The sequence below is a fragment of the Callospermophilus lateralis genome, chromosome X (genome assembly GCF_048772815.1).
Source record: "Callospermophilus lateralis isolate mCalLat2 chromosome X, mCalLat2.hap1, whole genome shotgun sequence".
NCBI lineage: Eukaryota > Metazoa > Chordata > Mammalia > Rodentia > Sciuridae > Callospermophilus > Callospermophilus lateralis.
This window is the reverse complement of record NC_135325.1, coordinates 69,371,087-69,396,803: the sequence shown is the minus strand read 5'-3', so window position 1 is coordinate 69,396,803 and position 25,717 is coordinate 69,371,087. Positions and strand designations below refer to the sequence as shown.

Sequence of the window (25,717 nt, the reverse complement as noted above, 5' to 3'; positions counted from 1 at the left end):
ACCAAGAAAGCTATAGGGAGGCAATCATAGACAATAGAAGTGACCAAGTCTCTGCCAGAAAATCCACTGATATGGAAAAGGTCTGTTCTCTTGGGGCATTTCCTCCTTCCTACCAAAGAACCTTCAGAGTAAGCCAGATAGTTCTGTAGGGCCCCTCCTATTATTAGAAACAGCTGTGTCTGGTATGTCCTTAGCAGGATATGTTACCAGCACCCCTCACAAGAAAAACTTGAGAGGAATATTAAATGTACAGTTACATAGTCTGCATACCCTATAAAGAGAATCCACATTTCTCTATGAGGGGAGTAATGGTTAACATTTACAATACAATAAAATTTTAAATATTTCAATTCCCTCAAATTCTAAAATGCTGCCATGAATTTTGTGTCTGCCAAAAAAACACAACAACCAAAAACACAATGGGGAATTCAGTAAATCACTCAAATATTTGCTCATTGGAAACTCACAGCCTAATGTAACACTGGTTCTCTCTTGTCCTTCATGTCAAGATCATTGGGCCATTGGCCAAAGCCTAGAGAAGTGAATTGGAATTCACCAATTCATCTTGGTGAATTGGAATCTCTGTGTCAGATACAGTCAGCCTGACTAATGGGAAGCACAGCTTGCCAAAATCTACAGCCTCTCTGTCTGTTCCACCCATCAAATATGCTTAGAAGTCCCATGGCACAGGCCAACAGTCTACAGATCCCAATCAACTATCAATAGTTTAAGTGTAAGTGATTGTGGATAAAGTACAAGCCAAATGTGTTTCCTTTTTAGTTGCAGGAATTCTAATGCTATTATGGCACCCATAATGTTCTCACCTAATGATTTAGACAAGAATCCAGGAATTGAGTGTTATGGGATGCTCTGCACATACTACAATTACAACATTCAGTACAGCACTAATAGGCATCTCAATTTCAAGATCCAGAGACACCATATGGACAATACTGACAGGACTTCCCCACCCTAGTTGAATATGATGGAAGATGGAGGTGCCCCCATATGCCCTGCTAGTCTTCTGGAGGAATGTTTCTCTTTCTTCAGGATCCACAGCTGGTGAACAAAGGAATGCATGTATACAGATCACAGTTTGGAACACTCTCATGAGTCTCTTATCTCCCTGCTATTCCAGTATTGCATTAATGGTAATTCATTGGGGCTGGGGATGTGGCTCAAGTGGTAGCGCGCTCGCCTGGCATGCGTGCGGCCCGGGTTCGATTTTCAGCACCACGTACAAACAAAAGATGTTGTGTCCGCCGATAACTAAAAAATAAATATCAAAAAATTCTCTCTCTCTCTCTCTCTCCTCTCTCACTCTCTCTTTAAAAAAAAATGATAATTCATTGAATTTTATTTCCCTTTTTATAATTAAACACTTTTTTTAAGAAAGAGTGAGAGACAGAGAGAGTTAGAGAGAAATTTTTTTTAATATTTATTTTTTAGTTTTCGGCGGGCACAACATCTTTGTTTGTATGTGGTGCTGAGGATCGAACCCGGGCCGCACGCATGCCAGGCAAGTGCGCTACCACTTGAGCCACATCCCCAGCCCAAATTAAACACTTTTCATATGATTCAAACTCAGTGCACTCTATCATCCCAGATTTTTCTTCTCATTGCAGAGTGCCCCATCCTGTAAAAAAGATTTTGTCTCAGAAACAGCATTTTGAAATGAGCTGCTTAGGAAAAAGAGATTGAATAACACTGACTGAATTATTCCTAAATGCAGTAACATCACAGTGCATTGAAAACAATGTTTTTCTTTCTTTCTTGATCAGAACCCTGTCCTTACATTCACATCCAGTGAGAATCCAAGTACCTTTGTGTTAACTCTTAGTCACTCTACCCCAAGAATAATCTGGAAAATCTGAGGCATCAAACAATACCTGATATCTCATAAATAACTTCACACTTAGGAGCTCAGGAATATGTATGCCCATGTGTCTCTTTAGAAGGACAGAGCAATTACTAGATCTCAGACTACTGAACTGAGAAGAGCCAACTTTGTATATAATTGCAGGTGGTGGTGGGAACAAAGAATTAGAATAATCCATAATATTTGTATTTATTATAGAAAATCACACTTCCATATTAATAGTTCTCATATATCAGAAGTCTCAAGCATTATTTAATTACCCATTATTTAAACAAATCTCAAGAACAAAGCTGAGCCCAGATATCAGATAGGATGACAATAGTTTTTTCCAATCAACATGATATCTCTCTGCCCTTGCTTCCAGTGGCCAAAGAGAAAACCAAATGGAATATAAATACAGCTACAATTTTAGTAGATTTTATTGGATTTTTCTTGCATATTTAATATTTTAGGCTTCCTATTTTGTCCAAAAACTTCCATTTCTTTGTTTCCTACAGCCATAACTGGAATACCATTGAGGATATGATTTTATATTTCACTAACTCTTTACTAGTCCTCATCCCTTACTGATAAGCAGCTATAAAACTGTATAATTAACTCCAGCTGCCCCATCTTCACTTCTGACTCCAGGAGCTGAGCAAGCCAACCCCGCAGGGTGTGGACTGAAGTGGGTGGAAGAATGTCTGGCTCCATCCCCATCATGGTGTGCCTCTCCCAAATTGCAATCCTCCCCCACTAGACAATACCTAAGTTCTGCAATCATGTTTACACAGCTGGAACTAAGCAGACCCTGAATATCATGCAAAGAAGACTGAGTAAGACTGTCCCTTCCTTCACTCCTTCACATAAATAGAATTTAATCCTATTTATTGAAAGAATAAATGAATGCATTAAACTTCCTGTGTTAGGGTAAGGGCTACTGAAAAAGAGAATGAGTGCTCCCCTTCTGAACAGAATGCTTATTACCATGATTGCAGCAGCTCACAGGTGTGAAGATTTCTGTCTGCTAGTAAATAAGCAGCAGCCGATAAAATCTCAGTCCAGAAGGAAAAACCATACTAGCTGAAAACACAGCCATCCACCTCAGAAAACAATTCATTGAATCACTTCCTTTAAAAAACGTCTTGTTAGAGAAAATGCTGGCACTACCTGATTAAGGCAGGGTTTCTAGCCATTCTGGTCCTTGAGTGTGTGAGTCTGCTCTCCCTTCACAGAACCCCTGCCTTGGCCTGGAGTCTATCATACTTCTGCTGTCTAACATCAAGGAGAGACCTTACATGGTCCTAAAGTAAGGAAAAGATAGAATGTAAGCTTGGTACTGGGTATTTAGCAAGTAGCCCTGAGAACCTAAAGCCATAGAGACTTGTGAAGAAACTTTAACATTGCTAACTATGGGGTGCAAAAAAGCAAAAACAAAACTTTCTGCTGCAGCACTGTGCCCAAAGACAAGCTTCCATCTAGAAAGAATGAGGCATAAGCCAGATCTGTTCCTCACCAAAGGAACAGATTACTTCACTGCAGCACATGTGAAGTCGATTCCTCTCAGTGAAATATACAAGCACACAGGACACCAGCCCTTTCCCAACAGCAGTGTAGCCATGGGTCAAAGAATATGGGGTTTAGGGGCTGGGCATGTGACTCAGTAGTATAGTGCTTGCCTAGCATGTGTGAGTCCCCGATTTAAATGTGGGCTCTGAAACAAGACTGTCTTAGGGTTCCAGCTCTAAGTCTTAATAGACTGCCATAGCCCTGTCCTATGAAAGTTACTTAAACTTACTCTCTGGGCCTTATTGGTTTTGTTTCCATCTATAAGATAGGACTAATAGCACTGACCTCATGGGATTATTGAGATGATTAAAAGAGGAAAGGCATGTAAACTGAGCTAAAAAGTGCCTGGCACAAAGGAAGAATTCAATACACATTAGGTACTCTTATCCATCAGACAGCTCTAACTCTTCTGGATAGGTGATGTCCAAGTTTACATTATTCTTATACCATGTAATTAACTACTGTTGGGATATGAAGGAAAGGATTCTGAGAAAGAGCTCACCTTAAAGACATCACTCCATCAGGTTTCACTGGTGACCCAAATGCCTCCATTATTCTCTTGGATTATCATTACATTAAGATGTAAATGCTATCTGGAAAGGGAGAGCAGTTTGTTTTCAAGGTCCCTAAAAATAAATAAGGCTTTGGGGAAACAGAACATGAAACAGGTACCTTTTTGTATGGGAAGTAGGAAATAAGCAAAGAAAGGCTGGGAATGCAGAGCCATGAGTAGAAAATTAGTGATGAGGGAAACTAAGAAAACCCAAAGACAACAACACTCAATGCCTATGCTCCCAGATGAAGGGAAAGGTGTAGTCAGATATAGCAGCACTGCATACACAATTGTGCCAAGAGTGGGACCTTGCACACAACTTCTGAGAATGTGACAAATTACCCTGTGCTTTCTTTTCCTACTAAGCACAGAGCTATTCTTTCTGTTGCAGATCTCATCATTTAAGTGGTGGTGGGGACCACATGCAGAGTGCATTCAAATTTAAAAGACAGACCTCAAACAGGAAATATTGATGAATGTGCCTAATATTCTAAGTATGTGGAATTAAATTGAATGAGCAAAAAAGAGGCTGCACCACACACATTTGGAAATGCTATACTAAACCCACAGTATTGAGTGCTTTTGGTTGATTAACAAGGGGCATAATGTAAGAGGGGAGTTAGAAATAAGTGGACAAGCTGACTTGATATCATAAATGAATAAGAGGAAATCCCAACAATTAGCAATGGGTGTAGAATGATAAAATTAAAGGCCAGAGGGGTAAAGTCAAAGCACCTGGGGAAAAACAGCAATATCTTTCTTAAATGCTGGTACATAAAACTAAAACATAAAGACTAATAGGCAAGGGGGCTTTTAGAAATCATTGGCAACCCCATGACAAATGAAGGCCATTTAATTCAGGAACAAAATACATTTAGAACTTCTTATTCTCTATTTCTTCATCAAAACCATATCAGAGACACCAGGCTGGGTTCTCCTCATGTATCAGTGTCTCAAATGATTGAACAATAGAATCACTGGAGATAATAAGGTAAGTGGGGCTCTGAAAGATTGATAAGTTCCATACTTCATATGAATTAAGCTCCCAGAATATCAAAAGGCTCAAAGGAAAATTGGGGCAACTCTGGCCATGGGATTTGGTACTTCTTTCACAAGAAATGGGCTAGTAGTTCTGAACTAATGGCCAGTTAAGAAGTCAAAGAAAAGAGCTAATCATTCCATTTTGGGAAAGGAAGAGGCAGCTGCCAAAGCATCAGAGGGGAAACAGCTGTGTTCTTCACTTAGGGGAAAGACCTAATTAAGTTGAAAATTGCAAACTATTCAGAAATGGATGATTCAGTAAGGGAGAAGGAAGATGAGAACATGAATTGGGTGTACAAGGAAAAGAGGACAATTTCCAACAAAAATACATACACTTGAAAGCAGAGTTAAGTTAAACATATGCAAACAAAAGCCAAAGAGGAGAAAGAAGCTGTGAGTATTTAACACAAGCTAGCTTCACCAATTTTCCATCCTCATTTCCCTTCCACAATGGAAGGATTTTTACTACTCAAAGCCTCATGACTAAGTCAGATTTCTCACCCTAACTTGTTCTTTAGAAATATGGGAAAATTCAGCCAAAATATTCTCTGCTTTCCCAAAAATCCTTTCATGCTAAATGAACAACAGTAGTAGAATATTAGCAATAATAAGCCCTGTATAAATCACTCCTGTCCAAACTCCTCAATATATATATATAGAAAGTGGGGCCCAAAGAAAATAAGTAGAGTACTTGATATCACACATGGAGTTAGTGGCAGATCTAGGACTTGAATTCAGAAACTTGATTGAATTTTTCCCACTCTTTGTACAAGAAAAAAACACAACAAAAGGAAGTGAATGATAAGAAACATCTTAGTAGTCAAGGGTGATCATGTTCCACATTTTGACAATGTAAGAAAACATATTTTAAAGATCATCACTGAGAAATAACCATCTCCAAACTGTCCATACATACAGCACCAAAGAAGAAGAAGGAGGGGAGGGGAAGGAAGCAGCTACTGCTGCCAATCTAGAAAGGCTGGGCCTCAGCAAATTTGCTGTCCAGTAACCCAAAAAGAATGGAACCATTTGATAAAATCTTTGACATTTAGTGAAAACATCCAGCCCATATCAGCAGAAATGATGAGGGGAGCAGAAGCTAAAGACTTGAATTTCATTAGGTATTTTTGAAAGAAAAAGATTTGGACACCAATCTGAGTAAGAAGTCATCAAGGTTTGAAAGACGGAAACAAGGAAGACACAGTTGTAATTCAATGGGAGTGTGTAGTCACTGGAATGACCAGTGACAAGGATAACAGCAAGCCAACTCAGAAAGTAAAATGTAAGAAACAAAGTGAGAGGCCAGTATCTGTACAGATACCAATGCTGTAGAGATGCCTGGTACTAAAAAACCTGCCCCTTGGGCTAGTTAGCCACACCAATTATTTCCTCCCATGTCATAGTAATGTTTCTGACTCCCCAGTCTTTCTGGTTTAACTGCTATGTTCTATTGCAACTTCCCTAAGCAACATCTCTTCCAAACTAGAGGAGGTAGCTCTTTTATAACAATGAAAACTTCCTGTCAGTCCAGCAGCCTTTGAGATTTCAAATGGAAAAGCAACAATGCCCTAGAATAGCATAATATATGGAAGAAACAAAAACTCTTTTTTGATCTGTGCCCTGTCTTAGAATAAATCATTTCACCTCTGGCATCTGTAAAATGAGGTGGATGAGAATTGCCCTGGAAAGCAAAGATTGGTAGATAATATGTGTTCTTTGGTAGTGTTTAGAGAAATGAATTTATCAATACTTGTTCATTGAGTATCTTCTTCATTCATAGTATCATGCTATCAGCTCTGTGGGGAAAGGGGAAAAGTATTAAAGAAGACAACTATAGAAAATTTTTAAAAGCCATAAAAAACTTCATAAGGGAAGCCTGAACCATGACATCCAAACAAAATTTTTCATTCAATCTCAATGAAAATATCTCTACTTTCTGTAACAATACAATAATGAATTAGAAGTTGTCCCTAGAAGGAAAGGGGATAAAATTAGGCTGACTTGAAAAGAGAAGTTTAAGGAAGAACTAAATAATCATCAAAGAAATACTGTGTAAAGTGAGGGAGGGAAAGATTGTAGTACAATTAGCCTTTTGCAACTTGGAGTGTTAGAATTTAATAACAAACTGTGAGAGGTCTCACACATTAGCTAAGGAGGAGGAGTCCTCTTAATCTTTTTTTTTAAGGAAAAATGGAGGTAGTGATCAACTAGAAATAACTACCTTGCTTAGGAGAGGAAGAATGAACAGATAATTAAGGCTGTTGTACCCTTAAGAATTATCTGGTCCTCAATATTGGGGTTAAAAGTCTCTCCCTTGGAAGAACTTCACTAGTTCTTAGTTTAACTGTAATGCCTTTTTAGACAGACAAGTGACCTGATACTTCAGTTTGATTTTCACCTCAAGCTTTATGACATTGCCATTGAGCAGCTTCCAAGGAAGGAATGCCAAAGGGAGGAAATTAAGATGAAAGAGCAATTACCCCCTCAAAGCAAGCACACCATACCATCTGTTAACTTGAGTATGGCACTCATTAAGATCCATTGGCAAATGGCTATGTGCTCAGGAATTTGAAAAGGTTGTGCCCAGAACCCAAAATCAGAATAAAAGAAGCTTACAAGTTAAAGGGTCTCAGTAATTACCAACCCCCTCATTCTGCATTTTTTTAAAAAATAAGCAAAACATGAATTTGCACAATACAAATCATAAACATAGATGTTGAAGAGTGTGCCAAGTAGAGTTCAGGATGAATTAAGTGTTAGACAAGAAAGGCTTCTTAAAGGACTTAAATATTGCCCTTGATTTTAAAGTGAAAGAGAGACATGGAATTATGAAGGAGAGAGAAAACCAAGGAGAATGTTTCATTAGCATCATCTTACCAACATCTATGAATGCCTACTCTAGAATAGGCACCGTGCTAAGTGTTTTATACGTATTATTTCATTTAATCCAAACAACCTCCCTATAAGGCAAGTACTACCAACATCCTGCATTCTGTAGATGAGAAAAACAAAGACTAGACAGACAAGCAATTCACTTATAGTCACACAAATATTCATTTATGGAATGTAATGAGAAGCTAAACCTTGGCTCTCAAGTCAGTCCTCTTGCTGCTAAAACAGATCATGCTGAGATCAAAGTGTTCAGGTCAACAGGTCAAGGAGGAAGGCATGAAAAAAAAAAGAAAGAAAACACTAGCTATCTGATTCATAATTATACTGTACTGGAAAAAGCTATTGCACATATATAAATATCAATTTGGTTATTGATCTTACCAACATTATTCATCATCCCACTTATAAATATATGAATTGAGATTTTAAGAGGTTAGTGACTTACCCAAGGCTATATGATGAACAAATACTAGAGTAAAAGTTAGAATTCTCATTTCCCATTAGGCCACATGACATTAAATTATTTGGGGGACCAAAATGATTTTGGACTATTACATACATCATATGGACTTGAATTTTTAGGAAGGCAAGAGTTATGTACTTCCATTTACATTGTCATCATGGAATACGATATTCAAGCTATGAAAGAAAGTTATTTTCACGATGAATCTACCTTTTTCAAAACCATGATGCTTTTGCATGTGTTTTAAGTTCTTTTTGCATATCCATAATGGCCCACAGTTCTGTGTGTGTGCATGTTTCCCCTCCCTCCTTTCCATTTCTATATCAAACAGAAACATGTCATAAGGTCTCTCACAAGCCAAAATATTTTATGCCACAAAACTGCAGCCTGCCAGCTAGATTCAACACCCTAAAACCAGTGAAGGTGAGACATCTAACTTACTTAAAAACAAACAGTTTTAAACAAAACAGTGGTACAAAAAAGTTTGTTGTTGTTTTTCCATTTATCAATTGTGAATCTGAGTTGCTTTCTCCTGGGATTTATATAGAGAAAAATTTTAAGTCTTTTTTTGCAATCATTAACAAAGTCATTTTTCCACTACAAAAAGAGGCAGAAATCCAGAATCACATAAATTCCCATCATTTCTCAGATGACAGTGTCCCCATGGACATGCTGTGAGCTCATTCATATCGCAAGGAGATGTGACCTTTCAGGTAGGAGCTGGGTATTTTTCAGCCTATTGTTAGGAAAAATGAAAAGGAGATCCTTTGCAGGGTGACTTTTTAGAAGAAAACTAGAAATAAAAAATGCATCTTCTCATTTATTTTTTAATGAAAGTCTGGGCATGAGGTGGGAATGACAACAACAAAAAAAGATCAAAATGATGTCTGCCACCCATTAGCCATTTAAGAGCAGTAGGGCAAGAGAAGGAGGATAACCAAGAGGAAAGAGAGACCCTGGGGGCTGAGATATACATTTTTTGACACAGGGAAGGGAAAACAGAGTCAACACCACCAGAAAAGAACAGAGTTTTGCTCATATATATCAAAGTTTTGTGTATATATATCAAAGTTTCTTTATCCATTCATCTGTTGAAGGGCATCTAGGTTGGCTCCACAATTTAGCTATTGTGAATTATGCTGCTATAAACATTGATGTGGTTGTGTCCCTGTAGTATGCTGTTTTTAAGTCCTTCGGGTATAAACTGAGGAGTGGGATAGCTGGGGCAAATGGTGGTTCCATTCCAAGTTTTGCAAGGAATCTCCATACTGCTTTCCAGATTGGCTGCACCAATTTGCAATGCCACCAGCAATGTATGAGTGTGCCTTTTCCCCCACATCCTCACCAATACTTACTGTTGTTTGTATTCTTGATAGATGCCATTGTTCCTGGAGTGACATGAAATCTTAAGAGTAGTTTTGATTTGCATTTCTCTAATTGCTAGTGATGATGAACATTTTTTCACATATTTGTTGATTGATTGTATATCCTCTTCCGAGAAGTGTCTGTACAGTTCCTTTATCCACTTATTGATTGGGTTTTTTTGTTTTATTGTGTGTGTTAGGTTTTTTTTTAGTTCTTTATATATCCTAGTGATTAGTGTTCTATATGATGTGTGAGGGGTAAAGATTTGCTCCCATTCTGTAGGCTCTCTATTCACCTCACTGATTGTGTCTTTTGCTGAAAAGAAGCTTTTTAGTTTGAATCTATCCCATTTATTGATTCTTGGTTTTAATTCTTGCACTACAAAGTTGGGGGCTAATCCGACATGATAGAGATTTTTTATTTAGAATAAAAGAGAAGTAAGACACTAAAAGGTGCAGATCGATAAGCAAAAGCACAGGATGAACACATGGGTCCAACATGCTTGAAACACTTATAATGCTCTTTGTTTAATAAAACACTTCCTGGTGTAAACACTAACAAAGAGGGAGTGAGATGGGGACTTAGAGAAGCAAATAATGCTGCTTCTCCATCTTCATCATACAAATAGAATAGTTTCAATTTGGGGTGTGCCTATTTGATAACAGATCATTTTGAGTTAAACAGTGCTTCAACTCAGAAGACATTTTTTCTTCCCAGTAGTAGTACAACATTTATTCCTTGGCTCATCACCCCACAGAAGGGAAGCAAAACACACCTCTTACACTCCTCAAGCAAAATCTAGAGGAATTCAATCCAAAACAGAAGGCAGACAGGCAGTCTGGCAAACAGGACTACAGCCTGGAAATGGGTACCTTCAGACCGTCAACACATAACAGTGGTGGAAACATCTGCCACCCACTTCAGTACCACCAGAATCTGGAGAGCATTATAAATTATACCAACTGCAGCAGCAACTTTTTCTGGCATTTTAATTACCAGAACATTACAGATTAATCATCTCAACTTGATTTAAATGGCAAGTCAGTCATTTTCCTTCATAAGAGGAAACAACTACACAAACAGAAGCCTTAAAGTGGACTGTGTTCCTTTGAAAACTCTATTTTAAACCAAAGATCCAGGGCAGATAGCTTTATGGGTCTCTAATTAACATCACAAAGGCAACACCAAAAGGTTAATAAGAGATGGTTAGTTAGGAGTTTTGGTTTCCTGGTGCCAGCTCCAGCAGCTCAGTATGTTTGCAGACTCATTAGCTGCATAGATTGATTATCAGCTGAATTCAGAAAGTGCTCACTTGCTGTGTTAGCAGAAGGCTAGTGTGATTTGATACAACCCTCCAGCTAACTAGCACCCAACAGTAAGGTAATGTTTTCTACAATCAAAGAAGGAAGGTTTTCGTTGCCTTCAATTTCAGTTGACATCAATTATAAATCTGAAGTGTTTGGTGAAGCTCAGAGAGACATAATGAAGCCTTCTCAGTTGACAGTTGGCACAAACAAAGGTCTGGCTCTACATCTTTAAAATTCACTTTGTGTATAGGCACTGTATTTCTGAATTCTCATCTTGCCACTAAACAAAATTATCCAGTGTAAGAAAATTCAAACTTAATAGAGTACTCACACAAGATAATCACTCAACTTTTCTAAAATGTAGAAACAGTCTGATGGGCATTGAATCAAGCAAAAGAATTTGTACTTTGGGTTCACTCTGGACTTTGCTATCGATTTGTGTTCTGGCATTAATAAGGTCCTTAAACATTTTGTCCATTGGGTTTCCTTCAGAAAACAAATGGAAGAAATATTTATATGCAGCATATCTCTAGAATACAATGGCTCCTTGATTTAAAAGGACTAAATTTTCTGGCTAGGGATGATAATAAAAGTTCTCCAAATTTAAAATAGTTTACTTTTACATATGAGTGATGGCTCAGCTTCTGCTTCTGACTTGCTTTGGATTGTCAATAGTGTACAACCTGACTCTTACAAGCTGGAGGCATTTTTGTTTCAATAAGCTGATTTTTAAATTAAATTAAAATCAAAACCACTCTTTTGGTTCACCTCCCAGATTAGAGCAACTGACAGCCTCATTAATGATTAAAAACAGCAGGTGGTGATGCCTTGGAACAGTTTGACCAGTCTAAATATCTTGGAACCTACATCATTCCTCTTTACCTCTTCTGTGTACTAAAAGGGAAAGACTCTTGTTCACACAGGTTAGAAACTCTATACAGACTAAAAAAAGAGGGAAGAAAGCAAGATGTCCAGCACCTATTAAAAAGGGAGAGAGTATGGGACTTAGAGATGGAGAGAGTAGTCACACAAAGTTGGAAAATAAATCTCTGGCACTGGATTTGAATTTGTACACTCATGCCTGGAAAGCTGCCTTGCTACAATCAATTAAGGCTACCAAGTTTTTCCAGGTAATCAGAGCAGTGTATGCCTACAGGTTTCTACCTTAAAAGGCAATATTATAAAAGTTATGTTTTTATTCAAACCAGATTACATTCACACTCCTGCATCACTTAAAGTCTAGATACTAGACTACAATTTAGGAATACTCTAGGGCTTAGCTGACTTAAATAGAGGCAAAGAAACTTGCATAAGGGGTTCTAACTTCAGTCAGGGTAAAAAACTTCCTGGTAAACCAAGAAAACTAAAGATTCTCAAAAGCTATTAAACTGGGTACTACCAAAGTTAAAAAGAACTAAACTTACAATAAGATACTGTTGTCTGTTCTTTCATATTTAACCACTTGCCTGTTTGTCGTCTAATCTGTTATGAAGGATAACAGAGTAGAACTATTATTTCTAATTACAAGGCACCCTTAAGAGACAAACTGTCTCTCAAGAGGCAACCTCATTTGACAATGTGAATTCAGCCACAAAGAGTTCATATTCGAAAAACTCCTTTAGCCCCTTCTGGATTCATTGCCTTTCAATCTCTGTTAAACACCATATTTCACATACCTACAACCATACAGTAGATCTTTGACCCATATATTTTTATATAAAGTCTGACATTTGACATAAAACCCCAAATCCCACAGTACCTTTTCATTTTGTTACCTGCACACCCATATCTATAGCCAAATGATTTGTTACAGATCAACTATGGACCCTACCTCATCATTAATCTCTTTAGCCCTAATTGTCAATAACTACTTTGTATTCTCTAGAGATGGTAATTGATTGCTTTATGGAATTACATTCTGCCCAGTTGCAAAAGAGTCAGTTTTGTCCATCTGCCTTGAACTTTAAAAGACCATCTAAGACTGGTGCAGTGATATATGCCTGTAATTCCAGTAACTTCACACACTGAGGCAAGAGGATTGCAAGTTCAAGGCCAGCCTTGGCAACAAAGCAAGATCCTCTATCAAAAGAGAAAAATAAGAAGGGAAGGTCTGGGAATGTAATTCAGTGGTAGAATACCACTGGGTTCAATCCCCAGAAATACCCAGAATCCTCAACAAATAAATAAATAAATGACCACCCAAGACCTAAACCTAGATTATGTGACTTAGAGATGGAGAGAGTAGTCACATAAAGTTGGGAAATAAATCTCTGGCATTAGATTTAAATTTGTAAACTCATGCCTGGGAAGTTGCTTTGCTCCATTCAATTAAGGCTACCAAGTTTTTATGTGAGAGCTTTCAAAACATCTCCAGAAGAACCTGTCCATACGTCCTTGAAAAGCAACTTTTCTAATGGACCTAAATGCCTGTCAAACCTTGTCTGATCTGGTGCTTAGTTGTTTTTTCCAGAGTGCAGTTTTACTGGGGGCAAACTTTGTAGGAAAAAAAGGACTTCCATATGAAAAAAAGGAATGTATCAAATGAGCTTTTCTTGGCTCAAAGTCTACTGAAAATAAGGCATCTAGTGAAGACAAGAGATTAAAAATCCCTAGGCAAACCCTAACCCTGGATGACAAAAATCATCTATGGTAAGGGAAGAAAGCTATCTCACAAGTATTTTGACTACACAATAAAGAAATTATGTAGAATTTTGGTATGATGATTTAAGTGGCTTCTTAAATGATGACTGGATTTAATTCCCCATATTTCTTTCATAATAAAGGGATTTGAGGAAAAATAAAAAGGTACTCTATAAATTCTTAAATGCCATGTTTAGATTCAGATTTTTCCATCCTCATGGAGTTTATTTATGGTTCTTAACCATCTTAGGATGGAAATAATGTTATATAAAAAGAAAGACCCAAAGAAGATAATGATCTTGATATTTCAAAGGGCTTTTTGAGCATGTGAAGTAATCTACATGATCTGGTCCCATAAGACAACTTGACTTTTTTCTCATCTATTATCCTCTTAGCAGTATCCCTATTTATCAAGGCCTATAGAATTTGCTTTTTCATGCAGCAAGTGGAAAATATTCACCCAGCAAATCACCAAAATAGAGCATAATTTTATCTAGCATACCATGTTGGCAACTGTCTTCCACAATTCCATCAATGGGATTCCATTACACCAAAGTGTGCTTTTAAATGTGTTTTGTTTTTTAGTTCAAGTAAACTTAATTAATTTCTTCACTGATCCTATGTAGCCTATTCCATACTGGACCATTTGTGCTACTGCGCCATAAACTCCTAGAGAATGAAATTCTTAATTGTTCAGTGTGTTCCCTTTATATAGCCTCCATGCTCCAGTGCTTTCCAAGTATTTAGAAACATAGAAATTCTTAGTGTCAACTAGTCAAAAAAAGCCCATGGCATTCATTTTCTTGACAAATAGTTAATCCCTCACCACAGGTAATAATTTTTAATTTTTTTTTTGGGGGGGGGGTACTGGGGATTGAACTAAGGGGCACTTGACCACTGAGTCACATCCACAGTACTATTTTTTATTTTATTTAGAGAAAGGATCTCACTGAGTTGCTTAGCACCTCACTTTTGCTGAGGCTGGCTTTGAACTTGTGATCCTCCTGCCTCAGCCTCCTGAGCTACTGGGATTACAGGTGTGTACCACCATGCCCAGCCCTACCACGGGTAATAAATAGCAACAGCAAATTTTAAAATGACCTTAAATATGAGACAACTAAAAGTTCCAAGTGGATATCAGAAAAACATTTACACATACAAATTGGTGTGTGTGTGTGTGTGTGTGTGTGTGTGTGTGTGTCTATTTGAAAGCAAATGAACAGTTGGCATTATTCCTGATGTACTGTATGAAAAAACTGATGGTGAATTGTCCTGAAAGTATTCTCTAACCAAAATAACCATACCAATAAAATGCTAGGAAATAACTGCTAATAGCATAGATGTTTCCATTAGTTAAGAACAACTTTTTATTCAAGCAACTGTCTTGTCAATAAAATGTAAATAATGCTTTGGAAAGAATCCAATTACCTGGTGTAGCAATGTAGTGGAAATAAACAATGCTCCACCTGTCACATCTCTTCCTACAGAAATTGCTGAGATTGGAAAAGGATTAAGTTTCCAGGTACCGAAGGCAAAAAGGGACTAGCCATTGAATACCATTGAATGCCTCTAAACCAGAAAAGGAACTGGGTGTATCAGAGATTAAACCTACCATTCTATGGTGAAATTAACCAAAATTGAGCAGGAAATTCAACCTCAAAGCAGGCAGGATTTTTAAAAATGTTTGCTAATGTAATACTGTTCAAATTAGAACATCAAGGAAGAATTTTCATGATATTCTTATTGAAAATAAGACCTTATTTGCAATAGTCTTCTCATTTTTTTCTTTATTGGTGCAATATTAACAAATTTTCTAATAGTTGCAAACCCTATTCTTATGGTCTTTAAAATTAAAATTGTTTATTTTATCATTCAGGTGAACTTGGTCATCTCAATAAACTCCAGGTAAGCCAAAGTAAAAATATAATTGCTTACAGTGAATAACACTTCCCAGAGCCCAACACATAGTGAGCCCTCAAAAATATTGTTGAATAAATGAATAAGGTATATCTGTAAATAGATTAATCCTGGCTAGTATTAGTAATACTTGAGGCAGGATGAAAGAATCTGAAAGTCACATAGAAACACTATATACACAAACCTATGTTCAAATAATTAAACATTTCACTCAGTATATTTTCAAGAGAATGAAGACTTTTTTAAAAAATTCTATATGAGCAAAACTAGGGAAGAAATAACCGCATGAATTGCAAAACAGTATATCTAGCCTAAAAGATGCTAATTCAGGTCCAGGGGGATCTAATCAACCTCTTTGTTGAAGTAAAGATAAAACTTTTTGACAGCAAATGCTATTCTGATAAAATGGAATTTTCAATTACTTTATGAACATCTGGTCTATGCTACCATTTCTGGAGCCCAGCAGCACACTGCTTTGCAATGTCACAAAATATTCTCCATTGAGAACTCCCTATTTTGCCAAGAGATTAATTGAAATGAGTGTTTGGAAATTTAGTGAGGTGGAAGGTGAGTCAGGGGGATAGGTAAAAGGATAAAGAAAGGGATATTTAGTCGATTCAGCGACTAAATATCCCAATCGACTAAATATCCCTTCCTTTATCCTTTTACCTATCTAAAAGGCTAGAGAAAATGAAATTGCACATTGTTTGTATAGTGTTGAAAGTGTAAACAGGTTAATACATCCATGGTTAACATTATACTATGAGTAGAATGCAGACTATAGAACATTTTAATGGCTAATTTTTTATAAGTTTTACTCCATGTATATATACCTTTATTTTATTTATTTATTTTTATGTGGTTCGGAGGATCAAACCCAGTGCCTCACATGTGCTAGGTGAGTGCTCTAACACTGAGCCACAACCTCAGCCCCCTTCATGGCTAATTTGTAGCAGCAGTTGCATTAGGCACAGATCAAGTTCTTCAAATCCATGTTTTGCACAGAAAATATGTTGAATGATATTAGGTAATAAGATTGGTAAATAAACAAGTTTAGTAAAATCCAGAAAAACTTACACTTCCAGAAATAAAGAATCATATTTCTTCCAGATGTGAAAAGGAGATAAATGTTACTGCAAATTTCTGTACATGGCTTCCATTTGGTATCAATTAACATGGGAGGGAAATCAATTCAGTGTGTACTGAACTCTAAATTGGGTGCATATTAGAGCAATTAGAGTCATCTTCTCAACTGAAGAATTTATAATCAATAATTAAAATCATAAGGAAAAAGAGACTGGGTATGATTTGGAGCAAATTAGTTAGACTTGGGACTAAAGTACAGTTCTACAATATGATCCCCCAAAACCCCAATTTCATATCAGGACTGCATTTTTAAGTAAGGATAATGGAATATCCAAGTCATCATAAATGGTCATGCAAAGAAGCAAGGAGGAGCCAGAAGTCTATTAACTTCACCACTATTCAACTCAGAAATAACCAGGATAGGAAGAATTTCAAACCCAGTCATATCATGCAACAAACCCATGAGCTTCTGGCACCTCTGACCATCCTACTTATCAATTGCTCCTCTTAGAGATTTGCCTGTAGGAATTGTATGAGGCAAAATTCCTATCCCCACCAGAAGGTAGTCAGTTTACCAAATAAATTCAGGGAGGGAAGATTTGATTGTGACTCTCAAGCTCCAAATGAGGCATTAAACTTGCTCAAAATGACCACATTTACTTGTTGTTAAGGTCCTCTGAGAGCTATTGGGAAATAGTTTCTTAAGCAGCACCATGTGACAGTTAAAAAAGTACAAGTTAAAGAGTTATTTATTCACATTCATTTCTGGGAAGCCATGATGATAAAAGCCCTTGAACTAGAGAGAGACATTAATTCCTGAGCATGATGGATGACAAATAAGTTTGTAATTCAGTCAGCTGGCAACCAGAAAATTCAGTTCAACTAGTTCATCAACCTACTGGCCTGGTTTTAGACATGTTAAGAGAGATGCCAGGATTGAAAGTAAGACAGAAAGCAGAGATTCCTATCATTCCTTCTTATCTCTACTCTGATCCAGCTCAGGAATGTGTTTGGATCGGGTAATCAAAACAATCCAAACTGTCAATGACTAAATACCTGAACTTTGGCCTCTGCATTAAAAAGTCATATTCCACTTTCTTCATTGAAACTATTGATTCTGAATTCCAATGGCTTGTAAAGTTCTCAGAGAATAGTTATTGAAACTTCTTGGGCCCTTACATAAGTCATAACGCACCCTTAGCATTCACATTTAGCATTCTTCTGCTACTGTATAGTATAGTTATAAGTACAAATCCAAGAGGAACTTTCAGCAGTGTGAAGAAGCACAGGGCCCAGTGTCTCTCAGAAAAGAAGGAGCAAATACAGTTTATATCACTTCTTTGAACACTAGCAACACAATAATAGATCACTGAACAAACCATTCCTGCTCAAGTAAAAATGAACAGATGCAGAAAATTTTCTTAATTTTGAAAATTCTGAGACTTCTCTATCAATTACATGTCCACATACATGCAAAGGAAGATGCAGTATCAATATTGAAATTAGAAATGTCATAGAGCCACAGATAGGATATCCAGGGTGAACCAAACTATTCAATACAATGATATAAGGTCCACTATATTGGGTGAATCTTGGCCAAATTTGGAGTGGTTCTAGCAGAACCAAAAGAAATATCAGGATCAAAGTTTAGGCTGAGAACTTCAAGATCAGGCATGTATGGTAGATTCACCAGCAACTGCATTCCCACAACTGTTCCTTAGGATAAAATGAAATACACTTACCATGTGAGTGCAGGTTGAGATAGTAAATCTATGAAATATTAATTGCTGGAATCGTTGCTATGTTTTGAGGTAGTAATAATCAACCCAAGATTGTGGAGACACAATCTGTGTGGCAAGCCTAGAGTTGATTTAGGACACACAATTAAATACCATTATGGAAAGCTTCAGAAGTAGTGGGATATCACAAGGTACAGACTAGGTAAACAAGACCTTCATACATAAATTTTAGCCACTCAAGTTGTAAAGAACCAACCTAAGGATTGGCTCAAAGTTCAGCCACTGCTGGAATAATGGGAAAAATAATGAACACGCATTTGCAAATCAAATACTGAGAAACAAATGAAGAAGTATTGCCAAAATGGAACAAAAAGTACATCTGTGTGTGTGTGTGTCTAATCATCTCTTATAATAGGAGAATCTTGGGATACTGTCACATCTTGCTTTAGAATATTCTCGTTATTATCCAATCTACACACTATATAATGCATCCCATTTGTAAGAAACAGAAAATCTAGCTACAGTCCACTTATATTGTTTTCCTAGAGAAATGTGCTAAAAATTAAAACAGATGTTGTTCTAGCCAGGCATAAAGTGAGAATCAATTATGACTATTTCTTTTCCTGGAGTCATTTCATTTCACAGAGCATCTAACTAAAACCCTTTCTGATATAAATGAAAAAGCATTTCTTTGAGACACATGCAAGGAGTAAACGATACGTATCTGTCTGCATCCTGTGACACACTGCTAATCATCTGAGAATTAAATTGCTCCTGTTTCAGTTATATAAATGTTTATTTTTTTTATCCTTAGTCATAGTAAGGATTCCCAGAAAGTATATTATCTCGGCAGATGTCACCACTCACCAATTAGGGAAGGCAGCAGTGAACAATTGGTAGTGACCTCTCTATATTATAGACTTTGACACTTGGGTCTGCTGGGGAAGGAATGGATTAGCAATTTAATAAAATCTACAGTGACTATTTTTCCCATAGAAAACATTTTGTTTTGTGAATCATGCATTTTTTGATTCATTTACAAAACCAAAACAAAAGCATTTAATGATGTTTACAGTGAAATGAAACAGCTGAAGACCAGCACATAATCACCATATTTTGTTTCCTCGTCTTTAAGACTTTTAGCAGTAGGACTTCCAGCTGAGCTTGAGCCTAGCTTCTCTAAGACATAGCCAAGTATTCTGAAGCTTCACTGAGCCTAAACACTAAGTTGAATTCATACTTCTTAATTGAAAAGGACAGGCTGTTTGCACAGCATGTTTGCATCAGTAAAATATTGAAAATGACATTTGTGCCCAAGTCCATCTGAACATTCTGCCTTCCTGAACTCTGCTAATGCTTTTATATCCTGGTTTCTGCCTAGCATGATTTTAAATAGTGCTTCTTGCTGAGGGATGTGTGGCTGAGTTCACAAAAACAGATCCTTCTTCATACATGAGGATGCTGCTCCTGACATGTGCTTTCCACATTAGTGGAATGTTTTACATTGATTCAGCTGCATTCTCTTGCCCTGTTCTCCCATATGACTGATGGCATGGATTCATGTGGTAGCCAAACAAAATGGGAAGTTCAGTACTTTCAATCCTCAGTAAAGAGCACACACAATCTGTAGTCAGAGAACACAGTCTCTCCCGGTAAATCTAACTAGCCTGATTGGGAAATAAAACCTACCCCTCTGGTCTCATTAGAGTTGTGTTCTATGCAACTCAATTGATCAGCTGAATTCAGGCACCATAGCAAAAAGAGGCATTTATTCCTGGTGAGAAGGCATCTGCTCATTTCCTGTGTGCTCGCTCAATGCAGTTACTATTGAAGTGAATGCACGCAATATATATATGGTGTTATCCTGTAAAATGACCAAACAGTATATGATCCTGAGGGAATCATTCAGGAAAGCAGAAGAAGAATCTGACTTAGTGGATAACTTGATACCACATTCATTATAGTAGTAATATGTGCCTGCAAACATTCTGGGTTCCTTGGAGTCTATTGTTGTAACTTACAATCAGTCAACCCTTACCATGGTCAGGCATCTGAGATCCCATGGAGGTCACACTGGTATTCAGCACATCGTTGACAGCAGTATCACAATACAGGCTCCTCTGGACATCATGCTCACTGTCAGTCTGGTCACTCTCCTCATGTCCACTATCCTTCAGGCTGTTGCCCTCTAGGTCCTTGAAGGTGGAGCTGCTGGGTTGAAGAAAGAATGTTCATTTACGACTGTGATAGATCTGACTTTTAAAATCTTTCCAAGCCAGGATGATGTCAGTTCTGTAATGGAGCCAACAGTGGCTAGATTGCCCAACAGAGCAGGGATGAGGGGAAGAGAAATTTTTGTTTAAAGATAATGGAACTTAATATTGCAGAGAAGTTCCCACTACTGGATGCTGATGCAACTAATATTTTCATTCACTCATTTTTAGTGCATCGCTATAAGCAAGATACAAGAAGAAAAAAATCTAAAACAACCACCTCTAAAGAATGCTGTCATCTCAGGATTTTTCTGTTTTAATACAATTGAATTTTTAGAGAGAGATTACTATTCATGAGTAACTGTTTCAAGTGCTTAACTTTAACTTTTTAAATCATCACAGCTCTATCAGAGAAAGGTGCTACTAATATTCATATTTATAGATGAGATAGCAAAGATACATAGAAGTTAAATAACCTGCACAAGGTCACATGGCTGACAAGAAGTTTATCATATCTAACACCAAATCCAGATAGTCTAGCTCCAGAGCCTAGAACTTAACCACTATGTATAATGCTTCTCCAAATATGTCTACTAACCAATGGTTAAAAAAATAATAATGGAAGAAGTTGATACAGCACGATTAAAATAGAAAGGGCTGTCAGAATTAGAGAACTCGGATCAGTTTTAACTAAAAAAGGAAAAAGGACAGATTCAAAGAAAGAGAGGAGGTGAGAAAAGAACCTTGGTGCATGGAAGGTGTGATGGCTAATTCTGTGTCAATTTGACTGGGCCACAGGATGCCCAGCTAGCTAAAAAGTGTAATTTCTAGATATGTCTGTAAGGGTATTTCCAGAAGAGATTAGGAATTGAATTGTGAAACTGAGTAAAGCATGTGACTCTCCCCAGGGTGGATGGGTATTATCTAATCCCTCCTAGGCCTGAATAGAACAAAAAGGCAAAAGATTGAATTTGCTCTCTGCCAAATTGTCTGAGCTGGGACATCAATTGTCTCTTATACTCATTGCTCCTTGTTCTTAAGCCTTGAGAAACAAATTGGAATGTATACCATTGGGTATCTGGTTCTCAGGCCTTCAACTACATTGCCAGCCTTCCGGGTTCTATAGCTTCTAAATGGAAGATCACAGAACTTCTTGGCCACCATAACTGCATGAACAAATAACTTACAATAAAACTTTTTCCAGACAGATACAGATATTTAAATGCCTATTGGTTCTCTTTCTCTGGAAAACTCTAATATAGAAGGTAAGATAAAAGTGAGAGCCAGAGAGCAAGCATTAATGTAACTGTGGATATAGGTATACTAAAATCAAGAAAACTGTCAGCTCAAGAGTTTGTGGGTAAATTTTTTCTTGCATTTATTAAACCAACGCACCACACAAGGCACTAAGCATACTAGCCAAGAACTCCACATCATTTTTCACAGAGAGTAATATACAAAGTATACCCATAAAGAACCCACCTGCTATTTATAATACTTTGTACATCTTGCCTGAATCTGCAATTGTGCTATACCATGGATCGTACTTTATGCATCTAAAATAAGTAGTGGATGGTGAATCCATTCCCTAGTTAGTGAGATAGCAGCAAAGGCACACTCAAGAAAATGTATTGCTGTCCTAACAAGGAAGAGTGGCACACTTGGGAATTAGGACAAGCCCCAATAGACCTACTGTGCCTCTGCAAAGGGAGCCCTGTGGAGATAGTACTGCAAACTCACTTGATCTGCTCAACTTTAAACATTCACAGGCCTGACTCTCTGAGACTTTCATAAGAATATTCAGTACATATGATGAAGAGATGTGCCATATACACAATAAATACACTGTAATTCTTTGCACTTGGCCAAGAGGAATCACAACTAATTTTTAACATATGACCAACCTAGGTGCTAAAAACTGGCTGACCTGAATTTTAAAAGGAAAAGATCAAGAAAGTAATAACTGGAAAACAATAAGTATAAGAAAATGAAGAGTAGGATAGAGTGAAGCACTGACCTGTTGGGTAATTATTTTCAGAAAGGATAACTGAGCATCAACTTACTTCACTAAAACTAAAAGCACTTAATAGGCCAGCTCACTCAGATAACTTAGCCCTATGAACATACCAGGATGCAGCTCTATTAAAACAAAATCATTCTATAATTTTTTCATGGTCAAGAAGACCAATTGGAAACACTTCATTTGAAGTGTCTTATAATTTCTAGCTTTATGGTACAGATTCTGTAAATACCAATTCCACAGTTTAAATAGATTCAAAGTTTGTACTTTAGAAAAACAATTAGCCCTGCCTACAAGCACTCATATTCTTCAAGAGAAGGGAAATTACCTGTCTGGATGATATTACAGACTGTTCCATTTTGATAACAAAAATTAACTTTTCAACCTGTATTATCTGTTATCTGAAACATAATGAAAACTTATTTAATCCCCAAAACAAAACTGGCATGTCAAGCCAGAAAATTCAATTCTGAATTGACTGCATTTCAGCAGTTGCCAAAACTTACATAAGATATCATATGGTGAGGGATAGAGTGCAAGGACAATGTAGTTGACCATCCTTCAGAGCAGGGTTTCTTAACCTTGGCACTATTGATATTCTTGGCCACATAATTCTTTGCTGTGGCTGTCCTGTGCATTGTAAGATGTTTAACAACATCCCTGAGCTTTATCCATGAGCTGACTGTAGTAGTCCACAATAATAACAATCATTTTGTCTCCAGGGAGATATTGTCAAATCACCCCCAGTTGAGAACAACTGCTTTAGATTCTCTAAACTCTATTCCTGTAACAGACTATACTGGAAAAAGCACTGAACTTGGAGTCATTAGGACACATGAAAATCTGTCATCTGCTCCTTCATCTATGTGATCCTAGGCTTGATATCTGATGTCTTTGAGTCTCAATTTCCTTGTCTGTAAAATACAGTTGCTAAACTCTCCTTCAAAAGACCATTGTGAGAGTTCAACAAGACAATACACATGAAGTATCACATATACAAATGCTCAATAAATAGTACAATTTAATATGATCATTACCTGCATGGTAATACCTTCATTGAATTGTAACTAAATATTATATCCATGGTCTTTTACCAGATTGGTATAGGAAAATTTATATTTAAAGACTATTTCTACACCTTCTGTAAACAACAGTCAGACATTGTCCATAATGTTATTTCTCCTAAAGTTCAGGAACAGAAAAAAAGTAGTTCTCTCAAATATGTACACTTTTTTAATTGAATTATGAGAACTATATGACCTGATGCATTTATTTTTCAGTCTTGGCATCTCAAAAGATGCAAGGTAAATGTAATCTTGAATTGCACTGAGTTACCTCCCTGGATGCCAGGAATCTCTATCTTGCTTCTCCTAATTGGTTTTTGATCTGCCTTTTTAAAATTTGATCATCCATTTTATATGCATCTGAATGTTATAAACTACCTCAGAGCTTTTTTCTTAAGCAAAAAGGATAGAAATAATAAAACAAAACTATAAAGGACTAGCTACTGGAATCTAAGGGACTGGTAGTGTGAATTTGAGAAGTTGTATATTCTCAAAAGGAAAAGCAAAAGATATAACCACTACCCTCCCCCAAACCTTGGAATAGTTAACTCATTTAAGGACCACTTTGCTCATCTGACAAACTAAGTACCACTGACTCTGATCTTGTAAGGACATTTATTGGCTTAATGAATGGATTTGTGTAAGGCAGTTTAAGACTCAGTGAGCAAGATGCTCCAAATTGTAAAGCAGTCTGATAAATGACTACTCACCCAAAACAAATAACAATTTGTGTCAGGCATTAAAAATGCTGATTTCACTTACTTTATTACCTGTGTACCTCTTGGGAGATGAAAGACTTGTAAAACAACTTTTGTAGGACAATAAATTAAGGGTACCTGTTTGCAATGGTATTGTAAATGCAAATATTTCTATTACTATTCTGGTGGCCAACAGAACAGGTTCTCTTGAAAACACCTTAACAGGACTCTGCATACAGAGTTACTCAGAAAATGCTTGATGAATGAACATCATACACATTCTGATCTGTATCTACCATTAAAAATATTAGAATTCTTTTAAAATATTAGAATCTTTTTCAATAATATGAAGAATCTGAAAGGAAATAGGCCATATCTTCCCAGTAGGTGACACCACATACCCAGGGAATACAACTGAGACTGAAAATAAGAAGGGGGTAAGAGTTGAAAGAATATTATAACTGTGTTTAAGGAATCTAAGGAAGATCCTAAAGTGGTTTCTAGATCAGCTGTATCACAATCACCTTGGGAACCTGTTAAAACTGGAGGTTCTCTAAGAATGGCGCTAGAGACTGCATTTAACAAGTCTCTTAGGTGATTCCCAACACACACTAAAGTTCAGAAATCACTGGCTTAAAGGGAAGTTTAGCGCTAGTTTTTTAATGAAAAAAAAGCCAAGGTTTCCTTCAACTTCTTTCTTCTATTCATTCAATAAACATGTACCAAGCACTTACTATATTCAAGGCACCATACCAAATGCTACAAAACCTCAGGACAATGTTGGTGATAAAGGAAAGCACTGTGCATGGTTTAGGAGCTGATGTTCATTTTCCTTTCCATGCTGCTTCAGCATCTTATTCATTTCTTATTCTATTTTCTTTGGTCTACATCCTTAGGCCCTGCTTGATATTGCTCCAAAAGAACTACAGGAGTGGATATCAGACAACAGCATAGAAAGCAGGCATGAGCAAAGACAGTGTTGCATCAGGGGCAAAGTACCACTGCTGGCTTTCTTCTTCTGAGAAGATAGCAAGAAAACAAATACAGCAGGAAGGAAATCCATCCAGAATAATTTTCAAACTCTCTTGGTTTGCTAATCTGGAACTCTTTTAGAAACCTCCTTGAGATACCTCCAGACTGCAGATGATGTTCTGGAGAAAAAAAAAAAAACTACAAAGATAGAATGCTAGATTCTTTATTAAAAAATATTATGGAGAATGTGCCATATATCTTCCTGTTCCCTTCTAGATTCACTCTTGACTCTTCTCAATTTTGATTTATGCCTGTGAAAA

General features: G+C 37.0%; 1 protein-coding gene across 2 annotated transcripts in view; it reads right to left on the bottom strand.

Moving 5' to 3' along the window:
- Window positions 1-25,717, bottom strand: part of Pcdh19 (protocadherin 19) — a 99,809-nt gene that overhangs the window by 13,307 nt on the left and 60,785 nt on the right. The window contains exon 4 of one of the 2 annotated variants that reach the window (XM_077106821.1): window positions 20,469-20,641. In XM_077106821.1, coding sequence (XP_076962936.1) covers window positions 20,469-20,641 — 173 coding nt within the window. The remainder of the gene's footprint in view (window positions 1-20,468; window positions 20,642-25,717) is intronic. The other variant, XM_077106822.1, reaches the window with a different exon arrangement.